Source organism: Gopherus flavomarginatus, chromosome 1 (assembly GCF_025201925.1).
Source record: "Gopherus flavomarginatus isolate rGopFla2 chromosome 1, rGopFla2.mat.asm, whole genome shotgun sequence".
NCBI classification, from domain to species: Eukaryota; Metazoa; Chordata; order Testudines; family Testudinidae; genus Gopherus; species Gopherus flavomarginatus.
In genome coordinates, this window is record NC_066617.1 from 289,059,166 (window position 1) to 289,084,237 (window position 25,072).

At 42.0% G+C, this 25,072-nt stretch overlaps 1 protein-coding gene across 2 annotated transcripts in view; it reads left to right on the plus strand.

Moving 5' to 3' along the window:
• Positions 1–2,611: 2,611 nt before the first annotated feature.
• The window catches only part of OBI1 (ORC ubiquitin ligase 1), a 29,895-nt gene continuing 7,434 nt past the window's right edge, over positions 2,612–25,072 (plus strand). For both annotated transcript variants that reach the window (XR_007773749.1, XM_050948392.1), the window contains exons 1-5: positions 2,612–2,854; positions 13,397–13,532; positions 14,543–14,634; positions 16,790–17,038; positions 19,580–19,668. Coding sequence is in view for 1 of the 2 variants with exons in the window: in XM_050948392.1 (XP_050804349.1) it covers positions 2,783–2,854; positions 13,397–13,532; positions 14,543–14,634; positions 16,790–17,038; positions 19,580–19,668 (638 nt within the window). In the remaining variant the exon portion in view is untranslated. The remainder of the gene's footprint in view (positions 2,855–13,396; positions 13,533–14,542; positions 14,635–16,789; positions 17,039–19,579; positions 19,669–25,072) is intronic.

Below are 25,072 nucleotides of genomic sequence, written 5' to 3' on the forward strand. Positions count from 1 at the left end.
CCCCTTGGAAGGCTGTTCCAGAACTTCACTCCTCTAATGGTTAGAAACCTTCGTCTAATTTCAAGTCAAAACTTCCTAGTGTCCAGTTTATACCCATTTGTTCTTGTATCTACATTGGTACTAAGCTTAAATAATTCCTCTCCCTCCCTAATATTAATCCCTCTGGTATATTTATAAAGAGCAAGCATATCCCCCCTCAGCCTTCTTTTGGCTAGACTAAACAAGCCAAGTTCCTTGAATCTCCTTTCATATGACAGGTTTTCCATTCCTCGGATCATCCTAGTAGCCCGTCTCTGAACCTGTTCCAGTTTGAATTTATCCTTCTTAAACATGGGAGACCAGAACTGCACACAGTATTCCAGGTGAGGTCTCACCAGTGCCTTATATAACGGTACTAACACCTCCTTATCTTTGCTGGAAATACCTCGCCTGATGCATCCTAAAACTGCATTAGCTTTTTTAATGGCCATATCACATTGGCAGCTCATAGTCATCCTGTGATCAACCAATAACCCAAGGTCCTTCTCCTCCTCTGTTGCTTCCAACTGATGCGTCCCCAATGTATATCTAAAATTCTTATTATTAATCCCTAAGTGCATGACCTTGCACTTTTCACTATTAAATTTCATCCTATTACTATTACTCCAGTTTACAAGGTCATCCAGATCTTCCTGTATGATATCCCGGTCCTTCTCCGTGTTAGCAATACCCCCCACCTTTGTGTCATCTGCAAACTTCATTAGCACATTCCCGCTATTTGTGCCAAGGTCAGTAATAAAAAGGTTAAATAAGATTGGTCCCAAAACCGATCCTTGAGGAACTCCACTAGTAACCTCCTTCCAGCCTGACAGTTCATCTTCAGTACGACCCGTTGGAGTCTCCCCTTTAACCAGTTCCTTGTCCACCTTTCAATTTTCATATTGATCCCCATCTTTTCTAATTTGACTAATAATTTCGCATGTGGAACTGTGTCAAATGCCTTACTGAAATCGAGGTAAATTAGGTCTACCGCATTTCCTTTGTCTAAATAATCTGTCACCTTCTCAAAGAAGGAGATCAGGTTGGTTTGGCACGATCTACCTTTAGTAAAACCATGTTGTAATTTGTCCCAATTACCATGGACCTCAATGTCCTTAACTACTTTCTCCTTCAAAATTTTTTCCAAGACCTTACATACATACATCACAAGAAGCTCAAGCCACATTGCCAGCTCCTCCTCAAAGCACACCTTGTTTTTTAGAGTAGGGACCACAAATAGATGGCTTAGAATCACCTGTGTTGACTTTGTGACACCTGGGGATTCCCTTTGGCCAGGAAAATTCCCAGTTAAAAATGGTTTCTAGGAGATTTATACTGAGCATTGCAAATCAACCACGAATGGGGGTGGCAGGGGTATCAAAGATCTGGCCCTGTTCATTTCTCTAAGGTCTAGTCCTGCAGACACTTACTATTAGGCATAACAGTTTACTATTCTAAAGCCTGCTCTACACACAGTTTTTTGTATCAGCATAACTATTTGAATTATGGGCAGGGGGTGATCTGTTTTTCAAAATAGCTATACCAGTACAAATTATAGTGTGGATGAAATTATAAAGGTGCCATATTTCAGTAGAATTTATTCTCCTTTCCCATATGGGAACAGTTATACCAGTATAAAGCATCTTCACTTTAATAACTATACTGGTGTAAAGCACCTGTATACTAACATAACTGTGTATACATTATGGGTGTAGGGGAAGAGGGGCTGTACTGCTTTAACTAAATTAAATTTTTGTGTGTACACAAGCCCTAAATTATCCCAGTGATTATTTTTGATGATGTTTATCAGATCAGATCCTTAGACTGTAAACCCTTTAGGACGAGGATCATGTTTTCTTTTGTACCTTGTACAGAGCTGAGCACCCTCTGGGCAACTAATATTAATAACGAAAATAAAATAAATAGTTGTTTATAATACTACTATACTAATAATAGTAATAACGATAATAAATTAAATAATAGGGTGAAACGGGTCCTACACTACATCGCTACACCATTTTAAACCCCAATTAATTGGCTATGATTTTCATTCTCCTTGATCTTAGTTGTTGCATCTTCTGAGAGTTATGGAAAGGTGAGGTAACTAAATTTTTCCAGAGGTTCCTTCTTCAACTCCCCTCAAGGAATATTGGAGACCAGACATTTTAGAGATAAATCTCCATACTACCACAGCGGAGCCCTGAGAGCTAGCCAGGAATGCGATTTATACTTGGGACTGCCCTTCTGTGGGATTGTAAAGAAACTGCTGACTCGCTGAGCATGTCTAATGCTCTGGCTTTCTATATAAGCCTGGGCCAGGGGGGCAAGATGCTGAGAGACTCCTGCGTAAGCAGACCCCACAAGGAACAACAGAGAGAGGAGAAATGAATCCTCCCTAGAAGACAGAGAATGCTGATGGTATATTATCAGGAAGGGACAGCCTGCAGTTTCATAGCCCAATAAACCAGCCCTTGTTTAAAGGTTCAGGCGGGGCAGGTTAACCTTCGGGACAGCAGCAGCAGCAACATGCAGCTGTGTACGCGCTACACCCAGGAGGCCCAAGCCCCCTGTTCCGCCTCTCTTTATCTCCAAGTGAACATTTCAAAAGCGCGATTTCGGTTTCCTGTGTTGCGCTGTGGGTTGGACTCGCTGGCTTGCCGTACTCCGGGCTAGAGCGTGGGGGTCTACCTCTCTTGCTGCCGTTGCTGGCTGGTGGTGCCGCCGCCTGTGGAACTTCCGCGCTCGCTGGATTCGAAACGCCACAATGGCTCAGAACGTGCAGAATGTGACATTGTCTTTGACGCTGCCCATCACCTGCCACATTTGCCTGGGAAAGGTAAGGGAGCCGCTGCTGGGCAAAGCGAGCCGGGCTAGGGGGAGCCGGCTTGCACCTTCTCCCCTAAATGTGCTCGGGGGCTGGGGCGGAGGATGTTCACCGCCGGGGAGGAGGTGCTGCTCTAAGGAGCCTGGCAACAAGTGCAGCCATGATCAGGGGTTGGGCATGTGTCTGGATTTAGTGTTGTCCCTTTAAACAGGCTCCTGCTCTTAAAGTGGCGCCGGAGAGAGACAGAGGGAAAAAGTTGGAGATGGATGGTTATGCCAGGGCGGGGAGGGAGGACCGACCCGTGCTGTGTGGCGTTTGCCGAGCCGGGATCGTGACTAGTGCCGTTTTGTTGCTAGCAATTTTTATTGCCACTTTTCGGATTATGGGAAACATGCGCTGCGCTTGTTAAAAGAAATATTTCCAGCGCTGCGAGTTAACAGAGAGAGTGAGAGGGGAAATGACCTTTTGGATGAGTGTCTGGCTCCCAGACACGGTTTATCCGTCCCCCTGAATGTGGATAAAAAGGCTTTTTCTTGCGTGTCTGTTGAGGTATTAGGACGCTTTAGAGTGGCGAGTAATGTGTTCTTTGAGGCTGGGAACTCCATGTTAAAGAATGACTGGAACAAACATTTTCAGGTGCTGGATGTGGAACAGAGTAGATCAAGCAATGTGGAGCCAAACTGTAGTCCATGCTGCTGAAAAATGTTCCGTTTTCCTAATTCAAGTTCTCTTGGGCCAGAATCTCTTCCCTTGACCCTCAAGATTGGGGAGGGTTACTGCTGAAAGTTGGCATATTTTTTCAAGAACTCATTTTCATGACTGGTTGTTTTCCAAATTCACTTTTTCTACTTCTTCTTCTCCACCTCAAAATAAATAAGACTTCATGAAGAGAGACTACCACTAGGAAATAAATAGTTTTTGTGCTCAGGACTCTGACACTTGGTTAGTGTGTGTGTGTGGAGTCCCCTTTTCTAAATGACAATGATGTTTTTGCCAGGAGGAGGAAATGTCTGACACACAAAGTAGGTACAGCATAGAGCAGCCGTGTTCTTGAGCCGCATGCAGCTCTTTTACAGTTAAAGTGTGGCTCATGGAGACCCCTTCCCCATTCTCTGCCTAGCAGCCAGGGGTGGGGGGAGCTTTGAAATTTTGCCCTGTGGTGAGATGTGGAACTAGGTGCTTCTGCCCTGCAGGGAAGGGAGTCGAAAGAGAGGTGTTGGTGGGTGTGTGTGTGTGTGTGAGACACACACCTTGGTGCAAGTGTGTCTGAAAATTATTGCATACAGCTAGGAGAGTCAGTAAGTTTGGACACTCCTGGCATAGAGGATGCCCATACTCCAACTGCTCACACTTGTTAAGTGTCTCAGTTCTGATCTGGAAGGAGAAGAGAGTAGTTCATTCAGTATCTATGCTAGCTATTCATTTCTTGCCTTTTCTGCTGAAACTCAACAAGGCCTTGTTGGTCTTATGGTCTTGCTTCTGATTCTATGGGTACCTGCTTGCAATTAACTGGAGGAGACCATAAACAAATTTGTAGGCTGTGGTACAGAATGGCTTTTCTCCAAAATCTACTCTTTATTCTTTAGAACAGTGGTTCTCAAACTTTTTTTTTTTCCCCTGGACCACTTGAAAATTGCTGAGAGTCTCGGAGGACCACTTAATGATCTTTCCAAATATTGTTTGTACCATTAGCCAGCTACTGTAAAGCACTTTGGATAAAAGTGCTATATTAAAAAAAAAACTTAATTTTTTTGTTCTACAAATAAAAGCACACAACTCATATTTTAATATCGATAGTCTTACCTTTCTCATGTGACAGATGTGCCCTCTCTTCCCTGCCATGGCAGCCCCCGAGCTGGGGCTGGGAAGGAGGCGGGGAGGTCTCTCACCTGCCACAGAGCTGAGGCTGGGAAGGAGGGCTGTCTCTCCCTGGCAGCTGCAGCCCTGGAGCTGGGAAAGGTTGCCTCTTTCTCTGGCGACCACAGCCCTGCATATCCCAGATTCCCCCACTTCCTCTTCTCATCCCACTGCCCCCTCCCACCTACCCTTATACTCTTCCCCCTCCCTCACCATCTCACATGTATATCTTCCCCAGGGTCCAGGCACCTAATTAGTGGAGACGTGCCTGTGCGGCTCCGCTATTTAAGTGGATGGCCCTTCATTCTCTCGTGTGCGGCCACCCAGGCTCTCACCTTAGAGGGAACTATCTGCGAACCACCTGAATTTAGCTCGCAGACCACTGGTGGTCCATGGTCCACGATGTGAAAACCTTTTGCTTTAGAATCTTTCCACAATATGTTAAGTTCAGCACATCTTACAGCAAGATAAATGTGTTGACATTATAAATGGACCTGGTAGTAACTCCTGTGGCTGAGGATGTTCAGTTGTTTGTAACTTTACCAAACTTTAGCCATTCTAGGTGAAATTTTCCATACTAAATGTTGGCTCTTAGCTGAATTTTTTTGGAAAACTTTTCAACAAAACATGTTCAGAACCAAGAACAAGATTAAGGGGAAAATATGTTCTTTTTCTAATGTAGTATAAATTCTTACAGCTGTTTTTTGTTGAGAAGTTCTTGTGCCTGCATGCTTTTGAGCATGTGCTTGAAATTTGGCAGGGGAGTCACCCTGGAGTCAGAGAGGTGCCTTTTGCTGTCCCATGAAAATTGTGCAGGGTTTGGATGGTATGTGATAAATAAGACATGGAGCCACATGTTCAGTAGTGAAGGAAAAAAAAAATACCGAATGAATAGCTACTCATTAACTGAATGCCATCCATTCTGTGCACTGAGTGAGGCAGAAGTCCTGTGGGGAATAAATAGTGTGTGACCAAGTAATTAAAGATTGAATCATATATATGCACCGGAGGTGGGGTAAGAAATGAATTAAAATTGTACAGGTGACTTTAATTCTGGAATTTCATAAGTTTTGAATACCTTAATTGCAACCTTAATATTGTTTTAATCCAAATGTTATAATATATTTAAGGGTTTTTTTGTTTTTATTTTAACTGTGAGCTGTCTGGGTCGTGGGCTGTCTCTTTGTTCTGTCTTTGTACAGTGCCTAGTACAATGGGGTCTTTGGACTAGTATTTGGTCCTGCCATGAGGGCAGGGGACTGGACTCGACCTCTCGAGGTCCCTTCCAGTCCTAGAGTCTATGAGTCTGAGTCTAGGGCTCTGAGATGCTACAGTTATACTGTATATTGATGGTTCTTGAATATATTGCCAGCTGCCCTACTTCAGCTCTTGAAGACTTCATTCTGTTTTCTTAACCACCCTTCTTAAAGAATACTGTGCATTATTCCTTCCGTTTTATTTCTTCTGTACTTGCAAGGCATCCGGAACATGGTTTCCATTTTTATTATCTGAAGGGTTGACAGTTTGCTTGGGCTCAGTCCTGCACTCATTGAAGTCTATAATAAGTTTGCCCTGGACTTCTGAAGATATGACCAATGGCCTCAGCACATTTGCTACTCAGCTGATTTTTTTGTATTTTAAAAAAAATAAGTTCAAACACATTGTTGCTGTAAGAAAGCAGAGTGTTAAACAAACCTTAATTAAGCAACTGCTTAACTGATTAGCCATACATGTTTTGTTAAATATTCTTAACAGCAGCTAATTGTATAGGATATAAGAAAACAAAAGATTGTATTGGACTGTGGCTAAGTCATCAAAAGCTAGAAAATTGGTGGATATAACCATTCACATTTTCAAGATCAAATCACAATAGAAAATAACACTTGTACTCAATCACTAGCTTGAGACGATGACTTTGTTTAGATTTTTTGATTGAATTCCTCAGATTGGAGCCTCACTTGTGCCAATTGGTTATCAACTCTGGTGTTGCTAACACAAGAGGGGAATGCTGGAGGGACAATCCAAAGCTGAAACACAAGGCAATTTGGTCAGTTGCTTTCATGCCATTTCACCAAGATCTCCTTGCCGATGGCTCTATAGTGGTCAACCATTCTAACCTAATTTCCCACAAATTATATTAGCCCCAGAATCTGACTAATCCTCCTAACTGTCTAGCACAGGGGTCTCAAACTCAAATGACCACGAGGGCCGCATGAGGACTAGTTCATTGGCCCAAGGCCCTGCCCCCACTCCACCCCTTTCATGAGGCCCCACCGCTGCCTCCATTCTGACCCCTTCCACGAAGTCCCCACCCTGACCCCAGAGGGTGCAGGAGGGGTGTGGCGGAGGCTCAGGGCAGGGAGTTGTGGTGTGCGGTGCAGGAGGGGTGAGGTGTCCAGGGTGCAGCAGGGGGCTCAAGGCAAGGAGTTGGGGTGCAGGATGGAGTGTGAGGTGTGGCAGAGGGTTGGGGTTCAGGCAAGAGGATCAGGGCAGGGAGTTGGTGTGGGATGCAGGAGGGGTGAGGGATCCAGGGTAAAGCAGGGGGCTCAGGGCAGGGAGTTGGGCTGTGGGGTGCAGGAGGGAGTGCGGGGTGTGGCAGTGGGTTGGGATTCAGGCAGGGGGCTCAGGATGCAAAAGGTGTGGGGTGCAGCAGGGGGTTGGGGTGTGGGGTGCAGCAGGGGGCTCAGGGCAGGGGGTTGAGGTGCAGCAGGGGGTTGGGGTTCAGGCAGGGGGCTCAGGGCAGGGAGTTGGGGTACAGGGTGCAGCAGGGGGCTCAGGGCAAGAGGTTGGGGTGCAGAAGAGGTGTGGGATGCAGCAGGGGGTTCAGGGCAGGGAGTTGCGGGGTGGGGTGCAGGAGGGCTCCGTACCTAGAGCGGTTCCGGGGTGGTCCCAACAAGCAGCTGGAACCATGTCCCTGCAGCCCCTGGGGGAGGAGGGATATAGGGCTCCATGTGCTGTTTGCTGGTCCTCCAGGTACCTCCCCCGAAGCTCCCATTGGCTGCGGTTCCCCGTTCCAGGCCAGTGGAAGCTGCTGGGGGGGCGGTGCCTCGAACCGGGGCAACACACAGAGCCCTCTGCTCTCCCTCCCCCACCCCACCGGCCGCAGGGACGTGATGCCAGCCGCTTCAGGGAGTGGCGTAGGGCTCAAAGGGGGGCAATCTGCTGTAGTTTGCCCACCCCTGGCCTGGAGGTAGGCCAGGGGTATGTGGGGTGCTTGGCGGACCACAGGAAATAGCCCTACAGGCTGTGTGTTTGAGATCCCTGGTCTAGCATATATTCCTACATTTATGACAGACTGTATAGGCTGAGTGCTGTTCAAAAGGCTTGTACACTTGATCTGTATTCATGTCTGTATTAAACAATTAACTAGGGTAGACACTTGTACTGCAGTGTTCTGCGGTCTCAGTTAACAAACTTGTTCAGTTTCAAAGCTACTGTAGGACAATCTTGATTGGAACCTGTTGCAAAACAAGGACACACCATAACTCGGTGACAACCTTTAAAGTACATACACAAACATGTACACCTCTTACTAATTAGATATCCAGTTTCAGGAAGTGGTCAATTGATTTGGGTCATAATCCAAGGGAAAATCTGTGGGCCGCTTATCACCAGATCTTTTCTCCAACATCAGCAGCTTTCAGCTCAGTTATTGTTCACAGCGGAAGTTAATGCTGCAAATGCAGGTGAAACAAAGGACAGACACAACTATAGTCTTCCTCACATACTAGCGGGCAACCCAGATTGCTGGAAAATAAAAAGAGACAGTTAAAGGTACGTATCCAGCATAGTTACTTGATGTCACCAGAGGACTCCCAGGTGGCCAGCCCAGGATCTCAGTCGTCTCCCTTCCAGGTGTCTTCAGCTTTCGGGCAGCAGTGTGCTCCAGGAGATGGCCATTTTCTCCCATTTCTGCTGGGTGTTTCAGCTTGGTTCCTCTTCTTGGAGATGCTGGTGTGGATCAATCAGATGTTGATCCAGGCCTCTGGACGTTTTGAATCTTGGGCAACCAAAATGAGAGGTATCCTCTCTCCCTGTATAGATAGTCATCACCTTTTGAGTTCTTGCAGCTCGGACTGGAATTTTCCAGTCTCTTTGTGCAGCACATCTTCTCACACCAGCTTGTGTAAGACAAGTTAGGCCATAGCTGTTGCTGCAACCATCTTGGGACATACTGTGAACACCAGCTAAATTGCTTCAGTCAGCAACGTACCTCTGCAGATTGCTTTCCATGGGCCCCTCTGCCTGCTGAGCATCCTTTGGCCACCTTTGCAGTTATGCTTGCTCAAGTTGCAGTTTCTACATCATTGTTCTGCTAGCTGCTAAAATGTTCAGTTTAAAGTTCATATAGTCATACAAAGAGCCTCTATATTCTTTGCTCTTAATTTGTTTTAGCAGTCCACTGCATAATGCAAAATCATGGCAGAACAGCTGTATAACTTTTCCATTTCTGTTCTTATTTTAACAATAATGGTGGGGCCTCTTTTATATGAATGAGTTGACACTGTGCATTATTAATCAAATGGTTACATTTCTGGTTATTCCACTCTGTGATCAAGTGTCCTTATAAACACAATTTTTGGTTTCAGTTCCTTTTATTTGCTCCCTCTTTCAGCACAGGTATTTTTCACTGACTTGGTAGTTTAAGCGTGCTTCAGTGCAGACATTAGCCCTACTTGTTCACTTTGTCACTAAGCTTAGAAATCAGTATGATTGCAACCCCTTTTTCTCCCTGATAGGATTGCTCATGAGATAAACCCTGTCATTAAAGATTACAATATTTTGCCCAAACCTGTATCACTCTTATAGTTGACTTCCCTTTATGTGTATAACTTCTTTTAATCAGAATATTACAGTCCATCAAGTTCCCTATTTTTCAGTACTGCATCTGGCAACATCATGTATTTTAATGTTTCGTATTCATGTTTTGTTCATTCAAAGACAGGGGAAAAATCTCCCCCACCTCCTCGTCTCACCAGTTGTTCCTGTGAAAAGCTGCAGCAACTCTACGTTTCCTCAGGCTGTCTGAAGAAATCATGCCTGTTAGACCTGGAATTTTTTGTCTGATCCCTCTGTCCTGTCTCTTCTAAACAGCCTTGTTGCCTGCAAAATTTATAAAGGTGACTCAGACTTTGGGGCCTTAATTGTTACACTGGTTTCAAAGTGACATGAATGTGCACAGGATTAGAAACTTCCAGTTAGCTGTGCAAAAAGCCTGTTTAATAAGGTAATTAACAGACATTTTGCATGAAAGAATAGTACAGTGTTTCTCAAACTGGGGTTGCCACTTGTGTAGGGAAAGCCCCTGGGCAGGCTGGGCTGGTTTGTTTACCTGCCCCGTCTGCAGGTCCGGCTGATTGCGGCTCCCACTAGCCACGGTTCACTGCTTCAGGCCAATGGGAGCTGCAGGAAACGGTGTGGGCCGAGGGGCTTACTGGCTGCCGCTTCCAGCAGCCCCTATTGGCCTGAAGCGGCAAACTGGCCAGTGGGAGCCGCAATCGGCCAGACCTGCGGACGGGGCAGGTAAACAAACTGGGCCTGCCCACAAGGGGCTTTCTCTACACAAGCACTGACTCCAGTTTGAGAAACACTGGCATAGTAGGATCACCTCTCTCTCTCAATCCTACCCAGATATGCTACATTTAAAAAAAAAAAAATCATTGAACAGATTGAGGAACTTGACCTCTGCCCAATGAGGAGGTTTAAGCCACAAGTTGTATTTGAATTATACATTTTAGCAATGCCAAATACTGTTACACAAAAAATGTTTTTGGATAACAGATCTTGATATTGTAATAGAGTTTTTATTGTTGCACATATCACTTTGTTTAGATATCAAAGTACTTCTAAAAAAAAACCTGAAATGAAAGCAGAGTTAAATCAGGAGCACAATGCCCTAGACGGTACTAAAATGTAACTTGATGTTTTGCTTAAGATATTGTGATGTGAATGTTGACTCTTCAGGTTTTTGGTATCTTGAGGTCTTGAAATGAATCTTGCTATTTTGTGTGTGTGTGTGCGCGCACGCGCGCATGTATAATTTTTTTTTTTATTATTGTGCTCTACTGTTTTTAGTTTTCAGTCTTTGATAGCTGTGCAACCATTCTAAGGCTGCTTCTGATGAGAAGGAATAGAGGTGTATTAACAGGAGTTTTGTATTGAAGACACAGGAGGTAATTGTCCCACTCTACTTGGCACTGGTGAGGCCTCAGCTGGAGTACTGTGTCCAGTTTTGGGCACCCCACTTTTGGAGAGATAGTCCAGAGGAGAGCAACAAAAATGGCTTAGATTAGACCATCTGACCTTTGAAGAAAGTTTAAAAAAACAAACAACTCCCAACTGGGCATATTTAGTCTTGAGAAAAGAAGATTGAGGGGGGAACCTGTTAAATCTTCAAATATGTTAAGAGTTGTTATAAAGAAGACTGATCAATTGTTCTCCTTGTCCAGTGGAGATAGGACAAGAGGTAATGGACTTAATATTTAGGAAAGAAAATTTTAGGTTACATATTAGGAAAAACTTTCTAACTGTAAGGGTAGTTAAGATCTGGAATAGGCTTCCAGGTTGGGGAATCCCCATTATAGGAGGTTTTTAAGAACAGGTTGGACAAATTCCTGTCAGGGTTGGTCTAGGCTTATTTGGTCTAGCCTCAGTGCAGGGCGCTGAAGATGATGTCCTCTTGCAGTCCTTGCCAGTCCTATGAAAGCAAAAAAAGAAGCTACTCTTCTGGCTGATGTGTGGGAAAATAAGGAAAGACTGTTTGTAAAGAGATGTACTAAGCAACCAGAGTACTTTAAGATTCATGATTTTAGAACTTTTATTGTAACCAAGGATTCATAGGGCTAGTTTAAATACAACCTGGAACCAAAATAACTAAATTAGTTTTAAGACACGAGGCGAGTTAGGTGATATCTTTTATTGGACCAACTTCTTTTGGTGAAAGAGGCAGGCTCTCAAGCTTCACAGAACTCTTCTTCAGGCCTGGGCTAATAAATTGGTCCAATGAAAAATATTCCTTCACCCATCTTGCCTCTCTAATATCCTGGGACCGACAACATTTCAAACAATGGAATAAATCAGTTTAACACTTCTTTGGTGTAAATTTGTGTATGGATACTTCAATCATATAATTCAGCTTGAAATAATTTAATTGAATAATGAGAATAAATTAGATTAAATGGCAAAAGACCGTCTTAATCTGAAATCAGTGTCTACATTTTAAAGGTGTGAATTAAAATAATTTGATTATTTGGATTCCACTTTGTTCATAGACAGGTCATTAGGTTTTCAAGAGTGTCATTTTGGGAGTTCTTAAAACAATATTAATCCTGTGATACAACAGGGACATGAGAGTTGAATTGATGGATGGACTGACAGTGTTGGGGCTTGATTCTATTCCATCTATGTGCATTATTTTCAGTTTATGTAGGATTGAGTTTATAGGTATGATTACTACAAAACACATCCAATCTGGCTTTCAAATAAATTACCGGCTATCCTCTTTATTTTCTCTTTTCTTTTCTTTTCATTCTCCCCTCTTCCCCCATTTCCATCTGTGTTACGACTTCCTTCTTAATGCAGCCAAGGAAAAAATCTTGAAAATTAACAACAGTTTTATTTTAAAAGGTACCATGTTTCTTGTTTTGTTTGAACTTTGGTTTTAATTGTTTCCTACCTGAGGCATTTTAGTACCTAAAGCAATGTCTAGTGTTCTTTGTCTATTTCCAAAGTAGATATTTTGGATGGAGTTAGAGGGTGATTTGATTTTGTTTTGTTTTTGTGTGTGTTTTTACTGTTACATGAGTTGAGTCTTCTTCGAAGCATAGGAATCAGAGCTGGGTTTAAGAGATTTAAGAGCATGAATTAATTTTCTGAAATATAGCCTCACTTTCTGTAACAGGGTAAATATTGTAGTGAAGTGCAGAATCTTCCTTGCATAGTTGGTTTTGAATCCTGATGCCTGATGTTTTCCAAACAGAATTTAAATTAATCAGAGAGAGAGTGTGAAATGTTTTTAGTAATATTTTCTAAACACTTATTACAGTAAACCTGGTACTTTGTTGCTTTGGAAGGGAAAACATAAACATCTTGTTGAACTCAATGCATTTGTGATCCAAGAACTGAAGTGAAAATTTTTAGGTAAATGTTCATGTTACATAAGCTTTCTGTTAGCCACCCTGTGCTATTTTGTAGCGTATTGCACACCGGTATCACACCTTTAGAAAGATTAATGGGTTAGTGATCCCTGGACCCACTAGTTGAAATCCCAGATGGGTAGATTTAGCTCCTCATCCTTTCAAACAGACTGTGCAGGTGAGACCTTAATCCTAGATACTCCAGTCGCAATTCTTGCAAGAACACGGGTTTGACTTGTGCCAAAAACCTTTCCTATTCTCTCTCTGTGTGACTCCTTTGTTGTTTGTCTCTAAGTGATTCTTGACCTAGATGTGGCTGCATTTCAGTGGGGCTATCTGTATATTAGTTTATGAAGTTCTTTAGGAGTCACTTTGAATGAAAGATACCATATGATATACATGAAATATGCCCTTTGATCCATTTTTACTGTTAAATCCAAATATCTCCTGAATGACAGTAGTAATATATAATAGACTAAAACTAAATAAACTTAAAGTAGCTTTAAAATATTTTACAATCTCTTTTGTTTTCTTTTTTTCTTTTTTTTTTTTTTTGAAAAAGGTCCGCCATCCGGTCATCTGTGTCAACAACCACGTGTTCTGCTCCATTTGTATTGATGTATGGTTGAAGAACAATAGTCAGTGTCCGGCTTGCAGGATCCCTATCACCCCTGACAATCCCTGCAAGGAGATTATAGGTAAGGGCCTGTTAGCCACTGAAATAATGTTCCAATATTTGCTCACAGATGAGACTCTTCCTTGGTGAAAACATGCCCTAATGTTTTTTCTACTGTTTCTTAGACACATTTGGAATAATCATTTATAGATATGGGCCAACACATTTTAAAACACAGTGACTGAACAGGTGCTCTGACTTCAATGTGCTTCAGTGGGCTTCAATAACTGTCTTTGAAACTATTGGCCAGAGAGAGTAATTGTTGCATGTGGATAGAGCCATTGTACATCCCGCCTATGTATTGCGACCCCCTAACCCAAGGAGAGAGCACCTAGCAGGAATGCCAACTAGTTCCATATAGAGGCTGACTAGACACTTTTTTTCCCTGAAAAATTCTCCTGAAGTTGAGTGTGAGTTGCAAAATTTGAAGGAAAAACCTGCACTTCCCAGAGTTTGGTAACGTTCTCATCTGGGTTTTTTGTTGAGACTCATCTCTACATGTTTAAATATTTAACAAATGTACTTAATAAATAAAGTAGGCTTGATTACTAACCCTCTCTCAAAATGAGCCATCTTTCTAGGTAATTATAGGTTTGATTTCCCCTTCCCCAGTGGAATCTAGCAGTACAGTTTTCTTTAAAACAAAAATAGGAATCTAAAGTCACATGGAGAAAAATGGTGTATTTTACTAATTTTGGATTGAAAAACAAACCCAGTAATAATACTAGTAGCACCTTAGAGACTAAAAAATTTATTTGAGCATAAGCTTTCTCTTACTTAATTGGCCTCTCAGAGTTGGTAAGACAACTCCCACCTTTTCATGCTCTCTGTATGTGTGTATATATATCTCCTCAATATATGTTCCATTCTATGCATCTGAAGAAGTGGGCTGTAGCCCACGAAAGCTTATGCTCAAATAAATTTGTTAGTCTCTAAGGTGCCACAAGTACTCCTGATCTTTTTGCGTTTACAGACTAACATGGCTGCTACTCTGAAACCAGTAATAATACTGTTTATCTTGCATTGCTGTAGGAGGAACAAGTGAAAGTGAGCCCATATTTAGTCCTACAGTCAGAAAACATCTTCGTAAAACCAGACTTGAACTGCTCCACAAAGAATATGAGGTAACAGCAAAGATAACTTCCAGATGAACAGCTTTTAACCTTATCTTGTTACGTACAACTCTTCTCTTTAATTTCTACACATTCTGTTTAAGAAAAGTTTCATTTTGAATACACACTAAAACTCAAATTTATCTCCTAATCTTAATTTGAGTTTGTGTGGATTTAAGATTAGGACATAATTTGAATTTGTTTGGATTCATCTCCTAATCCAGATTTCAAGGTGAGAGTTTCAGTAGAACTTGGCATCGGAGCTTACCCTGCTCCCACTGAAGTCAATAGGAGCTTTATTATTAACTTAGTGAGAGCAGGGTTTAGGCAGAGGCCAAGCATTTAAAAAATCCTGCCCGCAGACTTTAGTCCCTTCCCCGCACACACACACACGCACACACCTTCATGTGACCTACAATATTTTTAATGCATTATGGTTAACTTGTCTCTTCCTGCTGCTGCACCCAAACAAGCATGTCTGTGCCAAGAAGTGCAAGAAGGTGGCTTCTTCTAAAGAAATCTCTCTAGACTATGAAAGAAAATCATTTCATGGAGAAACACTGTCAACTTGCATTTTTTGACATGGACTAATTTTTTTTTAAATGTACAAAGTTCTTCTAAAATGACAAAACACTCAGCAGATCTTTCTGCTCCTCTGCTGCATAAAAGACCTCCTGTGAACAGGGGAGCGTCGGCAGGTATGCCTGGGTCTATGCTTTCTCTGCCCACCTCTGTTCATATGGTTGCCTGCTGCCTTCTCTTCAGATTTTGTGAGCCTGGTAGGAGCGGTGTAGAAATAAATGCTCCAAGTTCTAAACTCTTCCCTGGGACCTGTGGTGTTGTCCTAGTGAGGGAATAAGAGGGGGCAGAAACAGATGTGCTTCAGCTGCTCCCAACGCCCTTCCCAGGGGAGCTCTGAGCAGTGGAGCCCTGCAACGTGATGGCACTTGACTACAAGCATTGGGTCCAGGTCAAATGGGAAATCAGCTGGACCCTCTTGGGTCCAATCAGCTCTCCTTCTCCTGATTCTGGGTTCAGTGCAGCAGTGGCTGCATGCTGAAGAGTTGCAGTGGCATCTTACTCCCCAGCACCGCAGGGGCTGGCAGCCAGCAGGGGCAAGGTATGCAGCTGTTGTGCACTTACCCCAGGCAAGAAGCAGAGGCAGCTACTCAGGTTTGGGGGGAAGAGTCAGAGGCAAGTTTGGTCAGAAGATGACGTAACCTTCTCGGGTTGGGTTGGCTTGGACCTGGGTCAGGCCTAAAAGTTAGGCCAGAGGAGGCCTCTTGCCAAGAGATCCCTATTATGCCTGTCATATCACCCCCAAATGTCACTACAGTTGAGAATTGAAAGGACTAAATCTCCAAAACTCAATTAATAGTTTCTCTCTCTAAAACATGGAGGATCCAATGCAGAAGATTAAGTTATTTTTTTTTCATTTATGAATCAAGGCAAGACCTAAGTTTTTTATAAGTGTGTATCCTCCTGTAGTCTTACTTTCCACAACAGTTTTGACCACACACATGCTTTCATGGCTTTAGTATAGAGAGCACATGAACAGTTATTGCCAAGGTATCAGGCACAAATAGGCTTTCCTATAACCCTCTTCTTTCCCCCACCCTTCCAAGTGTTTGATTTTGGCAGCTTACGGAAGTCTACATTTTTTTTTCCCCTACGTTCTTGTCTCCAAACATGCAGCTCAAGACCTTTTTCTATACCTTGGTCTTTTGTAAGATCTCTTCCCATTTCTCATTCTTTAACAGCTGCAAATGAGGCAGCAGACTGTCCATGTGAGCACACTGTGTAGAAGCCGGCCTCCTAAAATGTACACAGCAAAGCGTTATCCATAGTAGTGCAAAGTATCCAGTCCACATATAGTCTTATGCGCTTGCTATATATAGTCAGAGGGAATTCCTCTGCCCATAGCTGAAATCCTAAGCTACGCTCCAGAATGCAGCCTTCCAAAACCTGCCCATAGGTCAATCCATCGGTGCACTTTGGAAAGTTCTGTAATGAATTCCTTGCAGGCAGGGCACCCATCCTACTGTCCAGAGGATCTCTATACATAAAGCACTTAAAGAATTAAGTCCCAAGGTAATTACTGTTAATTTTTATATCTTTTGTCTGGTTTGTTGCATTTTTGTGCTTCCTGGGTTTGTAACACTTTCAGGATGAAATAGAATCCTTGCAGAAAGAAGTGGAAGAGCTAAGAGGTAAAAACCTTGGCTTGGAAGCACAGCTGAAAACGGTTCTGGATCCTGGGGCCTTGGGTCTGTGTAATACACATGAAGAAAGTCATCAGTCAACAGATGAGGCGAGCCGACCTGGCCCAGAAACTATAGAAGAATGGACCAAGAAACTTAAAGCTGCTAATGATCTATATGAGAAAGTGAAAGATGATGTGGAAAAGTTAAAGGAGGTAACAAATGTCTGCTTCTCTAGTCATATAGCAGTGTAACTGTTTCATGTTGTTCAATTGGGGTGAGGGTCAGTTTGACCCTTTGAGTACTTCATAGCTCCAAAAGGAAGAGGGAGAAAATTGTGACTATTGATGCTTTTGCTTGTTCCAGTCAGTTTCACATGTGACTTTCAACTTGTCTGTCACCTCATGGCTCAATAATTGGATTATACTAGCACTTGTTTTCAGTATTGAGGACCAGAGTCTTCCAGCTTGAAATAAATTATAGAATATATCTATTTTTCCAAAAAGAACCCAATTGCCTTAAACCAGAGGTGGGCAACCTCTGGCACGCGGTTCGTCAGGGTAAACACCCTGGTGGGCTGGGCCAGTTTGTTTACCTGCTGTGTCGGCAGGTTTGGCAGACTGCTGCTCCCACCTGAAAAAGAGCTCTGTGTAGTTTGAATGCTCATCTCATTCAGCGACAGAAGTTGGTCCAATAAAAGTTATGACTTCATCCACATTGGCCCTTTGACCTAAAATAGACAGCATTAGCACGTTTAGGACCAAAAGATCCTATGCTGGAGACTCGTAAATTTACTCTGCACTCCCTGCAGTATTTGGGACCTATTTTATTGTTGCTTTTTAGGTTTCTTGACTACAGCATGAAGCAAAACTTGTGATTTGGAGGGAAAGAGACCCTAAAAACCAGATGAAAACAAACTTAAATATTGAAATCTTCCAAAACACACTCTCTAGGGCAAAGAGAATTGCCTAAAACAGTTTGAATAAGAACGAAATTTCAAAGTTAACTTGAAGGACAAATTGAAGAAACTTAACCTGCATTTTTAAAGATACTACCTTTTATTTCTTCTGGTTTTAATTTTGGATTGCCTCCTGGAAACTGAAGCGTTAGCATATTTAGGACATATTATAGTTTTTTTACAGTATTAATACTAAGGATTTATGCCATCTAAATGCTACAAAGACTCAGAGGGCCAAATTTTGCTGTTACACCAGTATAAATCCAGGACAGTTTCATTGCCGTTGATGGAGTTGTTCTGGATTTGCATCAATGTAGTTGAAAGCATATTTAATCAGAGACACATCTCCTTTCAGTTACACTGATGCAAATTCAGAACAACTCCATTAACAGCAATGGAACTGTCCAGGATTTGTACTGGTGTAAGAGCAGAATTTGGCTTTTGGAGTCTTTGCAGTGTTTAGAAGGTATAATTGCTTAGTATTAACATTGAAAGCAAACAAAAAAGTAGCAGATTATTCAGAGGTCTGGTGCATAACACAAGGAACAGGGAGGAAGGAGGGCTTTGATCACAGAACTTTTTTTTTTTTAATTAATTAATTTATTTATTGGGGCTTTAAGTCACAATTTTAGGATTATATAAACTGTGTAAATACCTCCATGTAAGGCAGGGGTTCCCAAACTTGGTTTGTTCAGGGTAAGCCCCTGGCGGGCCGTGAGACACTTCGTTTTCCTGAGCGTCTGGAGGTACAGCCGCATGCAGATCCCAGTGGCCGCAGTTCGCTGTTCCTGGCCAATGGGAGCTGCGGGAAGCGGTGGCTTGGTCCGCACCACTTCCTGCAGCTCCTATTGGCTGGGGACGGCAAACCACTGCCGGTGGGACCTGTGAGTGGCCGTACCTGTAGACACAAAGGTAAACAAAATGTCTTGTGGCCTGCCAGGGGCTTACACTGAACAAGCCACAAACCAAGTTTGGGAACCCCTGATTTAAGGTTATGAGTCGTAAGTCTGCTGCGTCCTCAACGTTCTTTCCAGTTTATTAAGATTGAGCAGTTTTCAAAGTGCAAGGAGTTTCTTCTCCCTGTTTTTAGGCCTTTACATTAGTTGGAGACTTGGGGAAAAAAAAACATGTAGTTGCTCTAAAAACATTGCAGCAGGAAAACTTCCCTTGACATGAAGTATCTTGTTAACAAGACTGTCCACTGAACTGAGAAGAGGGAAATTGACCTCAATTCAAAGAGTGAGCGAGCCAGTAAATCAAGAGGCTTAAACTTAACATCACGGCAGCTATGCTGAAGAAGACAGCAAGTAGTTTGTCATAAAGGATTTACGTCCATAGGATAACTAAGCTTTTATTTTTTTAGAATCAGAGTAATCTTACTCTAGTTTGGAGGGAAGAAAAGCTGTTCAACATTAGTTTTGCTGATACCTGCACATTGTAATGTTAACGTACTTAAAGTATTTAGTCATGTGAAAAAAAACACGGAATTGCCATTAGTACATCCCCTTAATGACTCTCTCTACTAACGAACATAGCTCTGTTTATTTCCCTAGATAGGAGCCTTGCAGTGTATTTTGGGGATATAAATAAAAAATGTCTGTTCTCTATTCAGTTTTGCGAACCATTTCCCAGGGTAATTTTTAAGTGGTGTCTCTGTCTGAGGGCTGTTTCCTAGCTGCAGTTTTCTAACGCTGTCTCTTTAAAAAGCACAAACAGCTTGTCTTATAAATATTATAAGCCAGTTCTGTTTTACTCTATACTTAATTATTTTTAAACCCCCCCCCCCTTTTTTTTTAAGGCAAATAAGAAACTGAGACTGGAAAATGGTGGCCTTGTGAGAGAGAATTTGCGACTGAAGGCTGAAGTTGATAGTAGATCACCTCAAAAGTATGTAAACATTTTAAAAGTGACTATTTTATTCATAGACCATTTTTAACTATTGTGGAGCTTAGCTTAAAATTACAGTGATGTATTCAGTGTTGTGTATGTGTCTTGAATATGAATTTGGCGTTTCCCTGTGCACAGACCTGGGTGTCCACTTCAATCTTAGCAAATACATGTAATGTACAGTCTCTGTAGTATTACCATTGCATTACCTGAGGACTCAATTTCAGCTTTCCTTTTCAAGAAATTTCACTTCTCTTTCAAGCTGGTATCAGACTCTCTTTGGGTAGGGGTGGGATTATTACCAAGTGACCTGCAGCAGCAGATTGTTTCTCTTGGTTTTTATAGTGTTTGCCTGAGCTCCTTGTTCAGTCAAAACTCTACAAGTCAATGAAAGTTTTCTATGCGAGCAAACTGTGCAGGATTAGGCCTCTTAAGTAGCAACTTGTCACTGACTTCCACTGTAAATTTACCTTTTTAAACAATTAAAACTTTGAGGACAATGACATCAAAAGGCAGAGACTATCATGCTGACTGCGCTTCTCTGCTGAGGTGTCTGTCCCATGCTCATCACGGATGCACTACAGGAAGCGTTTATTCCAGGTCTGATTTCTTTGATTCTATAAGTCAGATTCTCACAGGTTTGACACCAGTGTAACTCCATTGACTACAGTGAAGCTATTCCTGATTTCACATTCAGGGTAACTAAGAATTAGGCCCAACCCTTTTCTTTTCTTCCTGGCTTTGTGGTGTTACAGGAGAGTGTTACAGGAGAGTGAAATTATTCACCAGGATGAAATCCTCCTCTACGTGGACAGCCAGAACAAAGCCTATATGTCACTAAAGCCCGAGAATGGAACTTCTGCATACACAAAAGTGAATTTTGGCCAAAAATCTGATAATGTGTGGGACACAGAACATAGTTTGTGTGGTGAGTTTTTATTTTTAGGGAGAGAAGGTCCCTCTTTCTGTCACTCCCCTCCTTATGCCCGAAGATTTCAAAATGAGTTTGCAGGGTTGGTAGGTAGTTGCAATTAAAAGCAGCAAAGAGTCCTGTGGCACCTTATAGACTAACAGACGTTTTGGAGCATGAGCATCTGACGAAGTGGGTATTCACCCATGAAAGCTTATGCTCCAAAACGTCTGTTAGTCTATAAGGTGCCACAGACTCTTAGTCTGGATCTGTAAAAGCAGCAAACACGGCTCCCCCTCTGATACTTGACAGTTACAATTAAAACTATGGTTTTCTGAGCAAATCCTGGAGAAATAATTGAAACACTGGACCTCACAATGCAACATTAGGGGTTCTTTTCTTTGTTTTTGTATTCAGTACAGTGATTTATCTGAACAATTACTTGATGTGTACATAAATTTTGTATGCAGAATCCACAGAAAACAGTAAAGAATGTGGGAAGGCAGCTATTGTTGTCTTTAATGGTGTCTCATTCCAATCTAAACTAAACATCTGCTTGAATCTATTCCTAATCTAGCAGTATTACTGTTGTTTCTCTTTAAATCACACTTTTTAGTGAGCTGATGGAAGCAGAGCATGGAACTTAAATGATTAGTTTATGCAGTTAATACCCTTATCGTTAATTTGCCTACAAAAAGATTATTCAGTACTCATAGTTGCATTATCCCAAAGTAGAGGTCACTTTAGATAAACTCTCACTAGTGAGAGATAAATAAATATTGTACCGCAAGTCCTCTCCTTTGCTGAAAACTTAAGCACATTGAAATATTGATGGCAGCTGCATTGAAGATCTTTTTTGGAAAGATCCATTTATTATAATGACTTTGTGCTTGTAATTTTATGGGAAAACACAACCTGCCTCTTTGTTGGTTAATATAAAGCGTTCCTTGTAGTAATATTATTATCTTCCTTTTTGGCAACTCACAAGCCCTGCTGAGGAGTCTTATTAATGGCCTTAAAAAGAGTTAACCGGTAGATCCACTGGCTAAGCCCCAAGGATCTAAAAGTATTCTTGGTAGAAATTCATCTTGATAGTATTTTGTTTTTATTACCCAAAGTGAGAGATGGAGCTGGCCTATATACCCAGAGTATTCTGTTTTTTATGATTAGTTAGATTCAGATTTGTTTTAACCAGCTCTATATCGGCTTATTAGGTATCCTCAACCCTAAATATGTAATTCCTTCTCTTGCCAGTTAAAATTCCAGTCTGAGAAGCTTTCGGTAACATCCAGAATATAGTGGCATTAATGGTGGGTTGGTTGGTTTGTTTGTTTGTTTTTTTCCCCATCCATTTTAATCTCATGGTTTATCTTGGCATTTATTTTTTTTTAAATTTGGGCATTGTAAGCCCTGAATTTTGCATAAAAATACTATTTTTGTTTAACTCTAAAACAAATTTTGTTCACTATTTTCTAAATATATTTAAACAAAACCTGGGGAAATATTTTAATTATTAAAAACAAAAACAAAACTGCTTTGAGTCTTTCTAAGGTGAATTGGGTTGGTTTCCCACAGAGCAATCATGAAATTACATCTGTGGCAGGAAGAGTCTTGATATGTCCTGTAGAAAAATCAAAATTGTTCTCTGTTGTTTGAATTAGCATTCCAACTTCTCTGAACAATTTCACTGAGAACTTCAAAATGATCTTTGCGCCGGCTAACTTGAATAAAGATAGAGACTCGTGTCAGCAGTGGACTTATTTTTTTTTTTTCAAAACTGATAGGAATTTGTCTTCAAATATGGCAGGATTGTCCCTTATTGCAATAGATTCTCTACCACTGCAGTATCCTCCCCCTCCCCCGCTAAAAAAAAAAAAGTTAGAAAAGGAAACACTATTTTCCTGGTTCAGTTGCTGGAGAACCAAGTGGCCTTGTGAATGAATGGAAAGCCCCTAGTAAAAGGAAGTATGACAGGTTGCAGTGTGCACAGTATACAGTGGAGAACACACCCTTTCTATGGTTTCAAAACTGGACTCCCATCTCTCAGACTTTTACAGCAAGAGTGCTCTTGGGGCAGTACTCTGAGACCAACCGCTGTCCGCTTTCAGGAAAGACACCCTTCTTCAACAGCCCTAAGAACAGATACGTCCAGTATAATTATTCCTGAGTTTCTGTGTTTTGGGAGAAAATTCTGAGGAAAATTTCAGCACTCTAGGTGCAAAAGTTTTAATCTTCAGCAGCTGAGTCAAGATTTGCAAACCTTATGGTCAGTTTTGTGGGATGCCTCAGAAGACCTCATCCTTCTTGCCTTGTGATACTTGCCATCCTTGGATGCAAACTGACTTTTTTACTTAATTTTTTGGAGAGGCTTTGAACACAGTTGTTTGGCCTCTCCAACCCTCTTAGGCCAGAAAGGAGGTTCTTTTTCAAAAGAAGTCCAGGTGGTTCTTGGAATCCAGCAAGCAGCCTTTTTTGCTTCTTTCTGGATTCTGTTCAAATCCTACTTCTACAACTCGGAAATAAACAATGCCACTTCACGCAACAAATAGGGCTCAGCCATCCTTTATGGCCTAAAGGAGACTGACACTTCTCTTTTGTGTTGGGGATTGATCATGTGGGAAGAGGTGTGTGTGTGTGTGTGTGTGTGTGTGCGTGTATGTTATGTGGTTGCCTGCAGAAGATGAAAGGGGATACTTTCCAATGTTATGTCCATATGTTGATTTTTGCTCAAGTTCAGTGTGTAAAATGTATAAGCACCTATTTCTGTTCCAGGTTAGATGGACTAGAGTTTGAACACTGTTCTTTCAGACTTTCTGCTGTGAACCATCAGTGTCTGTTAATGGAAAGCAATGAATGATAGGCTCTACCCCAAATATTCCTCACTGAGGCAAGATTCCAACTTCTGTGCAACTACTCTTGCTTCAGATTTCATAAAGCCACATGCTTGATGGCTATTTTTTCTTGGCCTGTCCTTGACCCTAATGGTCTTCTCCAGGTTAAGCAACCCAGAGGAGGGGGGGATCCACTTGGGAATCACTTTCTGGATGGATCCCATCAGGGCTCTGTCCTTCCAGAAGACTGTCTGGGGAACTTGCAGGATGTTGCTGATGTTTCAGCATCACAGTTGCTTGTTGAAGCTGGAGAAAATTTCACTGGTTCCCACACCAAATTTTGCCTCACTTCAGGGCTCTTTTCCTAATCCACCAGCCTAGACCTGCTGGAGGAGTGGTACCATGTTTAATTTCCCCTGTTCATCTCCAGACCAACAGTTTCCATCTCTCAATTCTTCAGATTATTCAGGCACAGTTATTGGGTTTGCCTAAACTCCAGACCTCCTGGAGAACTGCACCTTCATGTTTAGAACCATTAAGAAGAGTCCAGGCACCTGCTCACCTGGCAGCTTCATCCATTCCTTGTCATGGTGGCTATTGGAAATATAATCTCCTAGATGTTGAAATTCCATTTCGGAACCCTCTGTGATGAAGGGTAGCAAAAGTCTAAATTCCTTACAATGTTTCCTTCTCATCAGTTAGTCATTCATATCCAAGCTACATATGTCACTTTTAAAATCTTTCCTTCTATATCAGTTCCTCTAGCCTCCAGTATTTTGTTATAGTTCTTACCAGAGCTCCCTCCAATTTCTCAACATCTTGCTGTGTTCCAAAAACGGTTATCTGTGTCCTATAGAGACTGCTAACTCCCTGCTCCATGATGTGGCCTATCCATGTATGCAGCCCAGACTTGCATTGACTTTTTTTTTTGTTTTGGTTCCTTATTGCACTGCGTGCATTTCTTTACTGTCCACTATTATTAAAAAGCCAGTGCAAGTGTCATTTGGTGTCATTGCTTTCCAGGTACCTCCTGTCCTCTGAATATCTTTGTTCTATGTACATGGGTTTTTTTCCCCCCCCCCCAAGCTGAATCTTCTTTAAAAAAAAAAAAAAAGTCCTGTTTTCTGCCTGTTTTTAAATGAGTCCTTTAGTTTTTCTCTTACAGCTGGTGTTGTGCTGCCACATACAACATGATACCTGCTGGAACATTCATACCTACATACAGGGTCAGAACGGCAATCTCAGAAGTTGTAAGAAATTTCTTCTGGACATCATTAGGGCTCACTTTATAATATCCATATCAACACAGTAGGCAGAGAGATACTCCGAAGTATGGTCCTTGCTTCAGCCATTCACAACGTGGATGTATTGCTGTTTTTGGTCACTGGGACCTGTATGCTGCTGTTGCTTGTTATCTTATCTTTCCCAAGTTCTAATTTTTTCTCCTTCCTGCTTGCTGATTCCCAGTAGTCATCCACACTGATGGAATATCAGTGCATGAAAATGGGACCACTTCCTTTCCCATCTGCAAACTCTCATTTTGCTAATACACTTCTAATATGCTCAACCCTGACACTGAAGATCCTCCCTAAAAAGTGAACATTCTTGTTTTTGTTCAGCTTCAAACCTCTGGGAAAGGGAAATTCCTCTCTCCCCGTTCCCC